At 55.3% G+C, this 10,720-nt stretch overlaps 1 protein-coding gene across 9 annotated transcripts in view; it reads right to left on the bottom strand.

Moving 5' to 3' along the window:
• LDB3 (LIM domain binding 3) overlaps positions 1-10,720 on the bottom strand; it is a 67,263-nt gene that overhangs the window by 48,801 nt on the left and 7,742 nt on the right. For 7 of the 9 annotated variants that reach the window (XM_021713402.1, XM_008060102.2, XM_008060101.2 and 4 more), the window contains 3 exons: positions 6,422-6,573; positions 5,834-5,909; positions 4,430-4,791 (listed from right to left, as the gene is read on the bottom strand). In XM_021713402.1, the coding sequence (XP_021569077.1) occupies positions 4,430-4,791; positions 5,834-5,909; positions 6,422-6,573 (590 nt within the window). Of the gene's footprint in view, positions 1-691; positions 715-4,429; positions 4,792-5,833; positions 5,910-6,421; positions 6,574-10,720 lie in introns of all 9 variants that reach the window. The other 2 variants (XM_008060103.2, XM_008060107.2) reach the window with 1 other exon arrangement.

Raw genomic sequence — 10,720 nt, 5'->3', positions numbered from 1 at the left:
GGGAACAGGAACTGGGCCAGTGTGAGAGGCAGCAACAGTCCAAGCCAAGTCCAAAACGCCCCAAAGGCGAAAAGCAGCCCCACGGGGCACCCCCAGGGATTCTGAGCGCTGTTCCTCCATAAAGGGATTCATCCTGCAGTTGCCTGGGGCTCTGCTTTTCCAGATGCTTCAGTGCATGTGTTTCTTCCTCAGAGCAGGGCGCTGGCTGCCCAGGCCCCCTCAAGTCCTGCTCACTGTGTGGCCGGCCAGACTCTAGCCACAGGAGGCTCTTCCCTCCAGCAGAGAGGTATGCTTCCCGGATAAAGACAGGTTCAGGTGCAGCCCTTCTGAGGGGTCCCACCAGGACAGAAAGGTCTTCAGGCTCACACAGGCTCAGTGGCAGCACAGCATCCTCCCGCCCCCCCCATCCCCAGAGCCAGCCTGTGCATGTCTTAAGCAGCTGCAGCAGGAAATTGGGAATAAAATCGGAACCATCAGATGGAGCCTCCACTCCCCCCGCCCCAAATGCTTCCACTTCACACTCCAGAGTCACACACATGCAGGCTCGCCCAGGGGCACAAATGCACCCCAACTCACACATGCACACACGCACGTACACATGCTGACAGGCACACACTCTTCACGCCAGACACGCAGATGCATGCTGGGATTGGCACGCAAATGCACACACATGCTGTCCTTGGATACTAACTTGGCTGGAGAGTTGGCTACCACCTAAGGAGGAGAGAAAGGGCGATGAAGACAGAGTGTCAGAGTGAGGCTTCTGCCAGCGGGAGTTTAAGCACTGGGACATCCTCAGAACTGGTCATTGTGCAGGCAGAACCAGCCCGCGCTGCACTGGGTGAGAAGAGTAAGGAGGCATAGAAGGGAGAGGATTCAGTCATCCCAGCCTCTGGGACCCTTTGTTTGGGGCAGAGATATCAACTCAGCAGCATTTCCCCTGGTGGGGCCCCAGGGCCCTCAGCTTTGCACCGAGAGGGTTTTCTTGTCCATCTTCACGGGCACTGACAGCATGTACATGAATCCTCCCCCACCATGTTGCCTGACTACAGACCCTGGAAAGGAAGCTGAGGATAGAGACAGAACCAGTTGTGGCCGCTGTGGAAGGGGCCACTGTGGAAGGTGCCTCCCTGCCAGACAGTAGCTTTGGACTTAGTGTTGCTTCATGGGGGCAGCTCTGGTGTTCCACTCTCTGAGTGGGTATTGCTGTGGCACTGGGGAATGGGGTGTGTGGTAGCATTACCCATGGCTCCCAGACCTGCTTTACCTCCAAGAAGAGGGTGAGTAGTCCTGGCCCCTGGGGTGCAGTGCAGCTCCAGTGACCACTCCTAAAGGACCAGTGGACTAGCAGTGAGGCCAGATGGGGGAGTGAGGAGGCTCAGGGAGAGGTGTGAGTCCAAGGCTTGGCACAGGAAAGTCCCTGAGGCAGGCTGGCCCAGCACCACAGAGGGACTTTGGCCTTTGCTCTTATCTGAGAGCAACCCTCCTGGAACATGGACACGGAACATGCCTTCTTCCTGGATCTGCCCACTGTGAGCTCTGCCTGGGGGAGCCTGAGCCCCACTTGGCCTGGCTCTGGTCATCCCATGGCCAGAGCCCCAGGGAGCCAGGCCAAGTCAGGGGTCCCCAGGCCCAGAGAGCTGCACGGTGGTCCTGCTTTGCCCCAGACTCGCCACTGTCTCAGAGCTGATGAAATTCCCTCTGTTCTCCCAGGCCCAAAATAACTGCAAGTGGAGCTATATTAGGAAAGGGCCAGCGTGGAGCTCCATTCCTTCTCCATTTTTGGCCAGGGCTGACAGCTGCAGGGTTAGCGTCTGCCTTGACCAGTCCAGTGTCCCCTGCAGAGGGCGGTGTTGGCCTGGTGGGGTGGAGGCTTTCTCTGCCCTACCCTGGCAGCCAGCTCCTTCTTTGGCATTGATTCTCCCCCCCCACCACCTCCGAGGGGTTGGGATGACTGCAGCAGACACATCTCAGAGAGCAGCCAGTGTCCTGGCCTTGGAGAAGATGAACTGAAGACGCAAGATGGGCCCAGGGCCCTAGCACCAAGTGGCCTGAAGGATGCTGCCCTTCAATGCCAGCCCCAGAGGGGATGAGAAGAAGGGCCTACAGGGATGCTCAGGCCTGCCTACCTTTGGTCCCCATCCGTTCCTCCCTCCCAAGAGGATACAAGCTGCCGCCTCCCAAGAGGATACAAGCTGCTGAGGAATCACATTGCAAGCTGCCCAAAGGAAAGTGTAAGGAAAGGGGCTTCCTTTTGGAGCCAGACAGGACAGAGTTCAAATCCTGACCCTGCCTCTTCCTAGCACTATATCTCTGGGCAATTACCCATCTGTCTCAGCCTCAGTTTTCATATTCATAAAAACCAGATCGTGGTGCCCACCACACAGGTGAGTCATGCAGACTAAACGGGTCCCGAGTGTAAAGGTCTCAGCATGGGATAAGCATGCAATGGATGGACACAGAGATTAGCACTTGCGACTCTGTTGCCTACGAGCAGTTAGACACTTAGCAAAGATGGTGGCCTCCGCCTAGCAGAGGCTGCCCTGGGCTAGCCAGTTCCAGCCCCTCCTGCCAACACTGCCCAGGACAGCTGCATCAGGTTTTACTTTGGATGAAGTACCTCCTGCATTCCCCAACATTGTCCCTTGGAGGAAACTGTTGAACTCTGCTGCTCTGAGTATCAAGTGATAATTTACACTTTCATCAGGGTCTGGGAAGCTCCTTTGCCAACGGAAGGGTACCTCGGGAGTCATAGGAAACCAGATGGGGCTGGCCCCTGACTTCCCTGACAGGGAGATAGGTACCTGTCTCAATGCAGGGTGGAGCCACGCAGACCCTAGAGCCAGTCCTGTCTGCCGCTTACTAGCTGTGTGACCTCAAGCACACACAGCTACTTACCCTCTCTGAGCTTCTATTTTCCAGCTATAAGATGGGGGAAAACAATGCCCAACTCTGGAATTGCTGAGAGAGCTGTTAGAGTTTCTGAGTGATAAGGCATGTGGACCATTAGCTGGCCTCCAGCCAAGAGTGAAGTCTTAACATTATCATCACTGCAGGTGGGCCTCTTGCACATTCCATGACACCAAGGGCCAACCTCCCTGCCTGGGGAGGACCAGGAAGATCCACCAGCCCAACAAAGGAAAGACAGGAAGGCCGTCTCTGGTCTATCATTCCCTGAGTTTGCTGGGGAACCCCGGTGGGTACATATAACATCAGATGAGGGAAGCCATGGAGTGCCAGAAGCCAGCTTTACCCAGGACCCCAGCAAGAGGTTTGGGGAGCTGGGGAGGCTGGAGACCCACAGGGACCAGGGAGCTTGTGGCACAGAGGACTTCTGCAGCAAGGGCAGAGACAGGGAAGGGCGTGGGCTTGGGTCAGATTGAGCAGGTTCCTACTTGGACTCTTCTGTGTACACGCTGGGTGACTCGAGGCAATGGCAATACCAGGTGTTATGTAGTGAGTGCATGACAAGATGAAACTTGGGAGCTTCACACGTGTTATCTTCTTTATCCACCCAGTAATCCTGAGACGTGACAGTGTGATTCCACCCACTGTGCGGGTGGGAACCCTGAGCTAGGCTGTATTGCCTTAACTCTGCCTGCTCTGCCTTTGGCACCAGAGATAACGATACTGACAGCATGGGGCGGGGTGTAGGGGGTGCGATGGTAGAAATTAAAGTGAGTGAACACATGCCCAGTATGGGGACTCCCCTCAGCCCCTTCGTGACCCCCAGTCCCATTCCTTTTAACTCCTGTGCTCCAGCTGGGCCACAGAGGCGCATGGCTGCTCTTTTCCTCCATAGCCCTTTTCTCTTCAGGGTCCTGCTTCTTTACTGCCCCACACTGGCCTGGGTCAGTCCTGCAAAGCCCACTCCCCTCACATCATTGCTTAATCTCTTTGCACACAACTCAGATACTCCCTTCTCCAGGCAGCCTTCCCAGACTACTTCCAGCCCTAGATGACTCATCCTTCCTCCTCTCTAACTCTTCCCTGCTCCTGCCTCAATTCTCCCAGAGGGTGAGGACAAGCTCATGGCTCCTAAAGGCAGTAGGCTCTGCTGTCCCATTTTGGGGGAGGCCTGGTGTGAAAGTTTTGGAAGTCAGAGTTTCTTGCACTTAGGCTGGCATGGTCACTTAGTAGCTGGGCAACTGGACTGTGACTTAACCTTTTCTGAGCCTCTGTTTTCTGCTCTGCAAACCCTGACACGTCATTTGAGGGTGGTTGTGTGAAGCAATAACATGCCCAGCTGATGGCAAATGTCGACAGGGTCATTGCTTGCATTGCTCACAGCTTGAGCTGCTTCATGTGCTTGGGGCTGGCTGGATGGGGACCAGCTCCTTGCTCTGACCACCTGACCAGGCCTCTGCCGAGCACCGAGGACCCAGGTGGCCCCAGACCACCAGTGGAGAACTGTGTGCCCGTTACCTACCCTCCTGGGAGTCCAGCACCCGAGGCCTTCCCTCGGAGGCTCATCTGGTACATCTGAGCCATCTCCCTCAGGGTCTCTGCCGAGTACAGGCCAATGGGGTTGTTATACAGCCTTGGCTGGCTTGAGCCCAGCAGGACTCTTGGGCCAAGCGGGTCCCGGGTCCCCTCTGGGCTGGTCTTGGCCCCTGGGCTGGCCCGCAGAGGGCCGGGGTCAGAGGCCTCCTTGTGTGAGGAGAAGGCGGAGGCCTGGGAGAAGGCAGGGCTAAAGGTGGGCCTGAGCTCCGAGGTGCCCGGGGTGCCCGGGCTGGCCCTCGCTTCAGGGCTGGGTGCCACCAAGCTGCCATTCGTGTCCACAGCAGGGTCCTGGCACAAGGCAGCGCCATGCAAGGGAGAGAGAAGAGAGCGGTTAGAGGCCACACACGTCCCAGCGCTTCTGCGGGGACCTGAAACAGACATGTTAATGGGAGCGTCCAGCAGCCTGCTGCCCAGAGTGCCTGGAGGGGCACCTGGAGGAGAAGGGTGCTGGTGGAGGAGCGGAGGCACACAGCTCCTGGCCCAGAGCCCGGCCTCCAGCTGAGCAGAATGCAAAGCCCTGCACAGAAGCCACAACAAGCCAGCTGGCTCCATGGCCTGAGGAAGGGAATGTATGCCCAGGGAACAGTGGAGGGCTCCTCCATCCCATATCTGTTCCTTCTTCCCCAGAGAGTAGGCATTTGGTGAACACGGCCCAGCTTCCCATCCTATTTTCCCCACATGGCCAGTGGGTTCCCTGGGCTGGTGGTGGGCAAGTGAGGTGGAGGTGCAGGAGGGGAAACTGTGGAAGTAGTTGGGCTGACATTTGGGCCTCTCAGTCCACCCCTGTAAGCATCTCCCAAGCAGCCCTCTGCCCACTTCCCCAGTCTATGACCCGCCCTGGCCCTGTCAGCCTCTTCTCCCCTCTCCCCATCCTGCCAATCTGTCCCACAGGAGGGTGTCAGTCTGAGGTCACACAGGGGGAACAGACTGGAGGAGCAGTAGGGTGGGTCTCCTGTGCTTTGGGCCTCAGGCCCCTCGGGCCCTCAGGGTTGAGCTGCTTGGAGCTTGGCAAGGGCCTAGAGCACAATGGTGAGGTCTGGGGCCAGGGTGTGACCTCCCTTGCTGCCCTTGCCTGTCATTAAGATCATCACTGAGCATCTGACTGAATTGGGCACTCCCACATTCAGTGTTTTGTGGGGCGCCTGAACATCTCTTCCAAGGGCCTGGTCTACTAACCCAGGGTTAGCCACAGCAAGGGAAGGGATGGGGCAGGGCTGATCCCACCATCTCATCCCCGTTGGGCCAGCCAAAGATCAGGCAGGAAGGTCAGGGGTTGTACTCCAGGAACCATGGCTAAGAGTGGACCCCACCGCTGACGGTCTGCACGTACCTTCTGGTGAGGGATCACCGGCAGAGGGGACTGGACCGGGGGTGCTGTTGTGGAGATGGAAATGGGACGCTTTGACCTGGAAAAACCAGAAATGAGACCAAGTGAGGAAGTCAATCCTGGAACCAGGAGCTCTTGCCTAGTATGGGCTGGTGAGGGGAGAGGAGAGCAGCTGGGTCAGGGGGCCTTAGGCCCACTGTCCACCCCATGGAATGGTTCTCCCCAAGAAGGCTCTTGGCCTGACAAGGATTGACAAGTCACCTTGATCAGTACCTATGACCATTCGGAGGCTTCTGGGCAAAAATGAAGCAGAGAAGACCTGGTTTCCTGGCCTGATGGCCCATGTACTGGCCGCATTGGGACTACCTTCTCTGAGCCTTATTTGTAAAATAAGGCAGTAATGTCTGCCTCCAGGTGCTTGACAATAACTTGGACCAGACCCTCCGGTTCAGGGCTGTTCTTACCTTCCCACACAGTTCTGTAGCATAGGGCTGGGCCCATGCAGTTACTATGGGACAACCCCTCTTCCCTGATCCCTACCCCATTCCCCCTCCAAGCCTCCACCCCCCGCTCTGGAGAGCTTCCACCTACTTCTGCAGTGTGAGGCTCAGGTTGTAGCTGGCAGATTTGATCTTGTTCTGGGCCTCCAGGTGGGTCATGGTGTCTGTGTTGACGCCGTCAATGGCTACCACGAGGTCACCCTGGCTGAGCTGGGACTGGGCTGCTTTGCTGCCTGGTGTGATCTGATTGAACAGCAGAGGGGGAGGTGAGCATAAGGAGGGTGGTTTTGGGGATAAACCAGTCCTTAGGGAAAAGTCACCAGAAGCATCCTGTCGAGGCCATTATTCTGTCTTTTGCTCACTATGGCCAGGACCAGATGCTTGCCAAGCCTTGTTGCTCTTCTTGACAAAGGCTACCACATTTCTTAGCAATTTGTATCTGACTGTGGCCATGGACCAGCGTTGGCCAGTGGAATAAGGGCGGAAGCTATACGCTCCACTTCCAGGTGTGCCTCTAGCAACCAACCTTGTGATCTCTGCTTGTTGGCTGACTGGATGCAGAGGAGGGAGAGGAGGACAGCCAAGCTGCTGACTGAAGGGACCTGGATCCTGAATCATGTATTGAAGGAAAGAGAATTAAGGAGTACTGTATGAACATTACGGGGTGAGGAACTTTTGTTGTGCTAAGTAAGCTATTAAGCTTTGGGGGCTGTTTGTAACCCTGGTTAACCTGCAATAACCCTTGCACCCTGCAAACTCACGGAGCACTTCTCAGACTCCAGGAGAAAATGGAGATGCAGGAACTAAGACTCAGCATCACCCCAGAGACGCAGCGAGACCAACAGGCAGGATAAATGTATCCACACAAGAACATCATAGGCTGAGGTGAGTGGATTGCCTGAGCCCGCGGGTTCGAGACCCGCCTGGGCAGCGAGACCTCATCTCTACAATAAATCAAAAAATCAGCTGGGCGTGGTAGCGCATGCCTGTAATTCTGGCTACTCGGAAGGCTGAGGAGGAAGGATCGCCGGAGCCCAGCGGGTCGAGGCTGCGGTGGCCGGGAGCGGCCACTGCACTCCAGTCTGGGCGACAGAGTGAGACTCCAACTCAAAAAAAAAACAAAAAAAAAAACATCATAGTGCCAGGTGCTTTGTGCGACCATGGCGGATGTGCAGAAGGTAGAAGGAGCTGCCTGGGTGAGCAAGGCCAGCTGGGAAATGGAGCAGGGCTGAGGGCCCTGTAGTTAGCTTCATACCTCCAAAAGAGAAAGTGCAGGTGTGGGGGCCAGTTCTCAAATCCTGCACCCCACTGATGTCACAGACTGTTCGAGTCTGAAGGCCCCATCTCCAGTGTGACCACACAAAATGCTTCTGAGAGACTCTGCCTTGGGAACTCCTCCTAGGACACTACTTGGGATATGCCACCGTAGCTCAGACTACACTTCCCATGACATCATGCACAGTGCCAAATTCTTCATACCTGACAGCCAGTAATGGCATGCTGGATGCTGTGGGGCCCTACCCATAGTGATAGCACATGAGAAGCAAAATTCCAGAGGGCCTAGTGACATCCTTTAAAATGGCTTGATGGCCCACCCCCGTGACATTAGCAGTCCCACCCTAGAGTTACCTCATGGAATGTCACAGAGACTGGCTACCCTGACACCATGTGGAATGCCCTGACCCCTGCTGATATCATGCAGAGTGACTTTATGACCTGACCTTCACCATATTGTGTTGGAGGTCTCCCCGCCATGACATCACAAGGAATGCCATGCAGGTCTCACCTCCGGTGACATCCCAGGAAAGAGGAGGCCCTGGAGCCCACCCCAACTTCACCAAACTATGACTGGAAGGTGTCCTGTGACTTTGCCTCCCCAGCGTGCCCACCTGCCAGTTCTCCTGGCTCCTCTGGGCACATCCCAGTCACCTTCCTGGCTGTAACCCAGTGACAAGGCCAGCTCCGAATGCTGGCAGAAGCCATTTTCTGGCCAAGGCCTGAGAACCATCCTAGAAGGAGCCTAGAGAGGACCTGGGGACAGTCCCTTGCCCCAGGTGCCAAGCCTTGGTGGGCCTCTGGCCAGGTCCTGGGCTTAAAGACATGGATGGAAGCCTCCTGCCAGGCCCTTCACAGGCCACCCCCTTGTAAACCAGGGTGCCTTGCAGATACCAGTCTCCAGTTCATTCCCAGACGAGCTCTATAGGGAGTTCCCAGGAACTAAATCCATCCTATCCTACATGGGTAATAACAGCAAGACCAGAAGAGCCCTTCTCAATTGCTGTTGGTCTGCCATTTCAGTCCCAGGAGCTATGGTGCTTTATGTCCAAAGCACCCCTCCCCCAACATCCGAATCTGCTGAGACAAGACAAGGACAATAGATAAATAAATGCCTGGATCGTCAGGAAGCCACAGTGTCTGTTTGTAAAGCCTAGCCTGCTCTTCAGACTCCATGGGGCATCCTAGACCTTGGGATTTCTTAAAACACACATAGCTCTTACCCCCCAAATTCATTGCCATAGGGAGCCTCTACTAATGACAGGAGTGTGTTGCTGCCTTCAGAGATAGAGGTCAAACAAAGGGTAAAAAAACAGTGAAGAAAAACACAATGGTTTTCTAGACTGAAAGGGAACTCCTGGGGCAAGCTGAGCTGCCCAGCTAGGCCTATCCTGCCGAAAATTGACTTTATCTCTTCCTGCCTCCCCATGCAGGGATATGCTATCTTTAACGTTTTATTACAGACATTTTCAAGCAAAAAAAGTTGAAAAAATTCTTAAGTGGGCACCCAGATACCTACCACCACCATTCTTCCATAACATTTTCTTCAACTTGCTTTACCACATGTAGATCTCTTTATACATCCATCAGCCTATTCTATTTTATCAGGCATTTCAAAGAAAGTTGCAGATACCAGTGTATTTCCATCCAGAATGAATTCTGCAGTGCCTGTACCGTCCTAGTGAACTGCTCATGGGGCTCTCCCATGACAGATCACCCCCATGGCATGGATCCCCCACAACAGGACACCTCCAGACCCTTTGAACCATCTACAGAGAAGAGGTTGCTACCCTGCAGCAGGGAACTGGGGTGGGCCACTGCAGACCCCACACAGAAGGGCAGGGCCCATGGCCACAGAGGAGACACTGCCACGAAGGACAGGACTTATGTCCAGAAGATCACTATGACAGCATGAGCAAGGGCACCAGAATGACATCCAAGAGAGGCTGGGCCAGATCAACCAGGACTTGCCTTGGGGCCATCTGAATGTCCTTCCTTCGGAGCTATCTCAGGGACATCTTTTTTCCTCAGGCTTGGACCAACTCATGCCAATCTTTGCTGATGGGTCTCCGTGCTTCTTCTAGCTTGGTCCTGCCTGGCTGTCCCCCATCCTCAGGTGTGTACTGCGTTGATTCTTGTGGGAAGCTCAGCCTCCCTGGGCCTGGGCAATAGCCAAATCTGGAGGGGAGTGGCAGGGCTGGCTCCCCTGCCCCAGTGCTTCTTCCCTGCAGCTGTGTCTGCTTGTCAGGCCTCAGCTGGCCTGTCCTTTGGCTGCCCTGAGCAGGGCCCAGCATCTCTCAGGGAGGGGGCTTGGGCTATCCTCTTATAGGGAGGCCCACCAGGCACAATGGAGACAGGGACACTAAGGATGACCAAGGACCATCAAATCCTCTCCCCTTACTGAAAGAATAGCTTGTCTGGGCTGGACTCTTGCCTCGACCCCAGGGCACATGGAGAGTATAGTCTAGGCATGATGCTTCCATGTCTCTCTTGTCTGACTCTATCCTCCTTTCTCTGTTCACTGTGTCCCAGAAGAGACTCAAGGCACCCAAATCCTTGGAGGGTTTTTTAGAAAAATATTTCTATTCTCCGTTGAGCATTTAAACACCTTCTTTGAATGAGTGTTTCATTCCCACTTCACCTTTCAGTCTTCTCCAGCCCTCTTTCAACTGGGAAACCAACGCCTGGCAAAGCCTTGAGGGGCCTCAGGGTGGGGGTGCCGAGCTCCTGCCTCCAAAGCTCCCACAAGACAAGTTCCAGGTGTTTGGAGGCCAAGACAGCCACCTGGCCCCTGGGAGCCTTCTGCCTTGCTGGACTGGTCTTAGGTCCCCAGAGGGCGGCCCAGGGAGAGCTGGTGCCAGAGCCTCCTGTGTATGCCTTGGAGGGAAGAAGCAAAGGGGGAGCATTGGTAAGAGCTGGACCCCAGACTGCAATGCCAGCCTCAAGTGTCAAGAGGGAAACAATACCTTTCTTGGAGTTGTTGTAAGAATTACATTGTTAAAGCCGGGCTCGGTGGCTCAGCCTGTAATCCTGCGCCTTTGGGAGGCTGAGGTGAGCCTGAGCCCTTGGGTTCGAGACCCGCCTGGGCAGCGAGACCTCATCTCTACAATAAATC

This window comes from Carlito syrichta, unplaced genomic scaffold (genome assembly GCF_000164805.1).
Source record: "Carlito syrichta isolate Samal-C Ts95f unplaced genomic scaffold, Tarsius_syrichta-2.0.1 Scaffold304516, whole genome shotgun sequence".
Taxonomy (NCBI): Eukaryota; Metazoa; Chordata; class Mammalia; order Primates; family Tarsiidae; genus Carlito; species Carlito syrichta.
The sequence above is the reverse complement of the archived record's forward strand: the minus strand, read 5'-3'. Positions and strand labels throughout refer to the sequence as shown.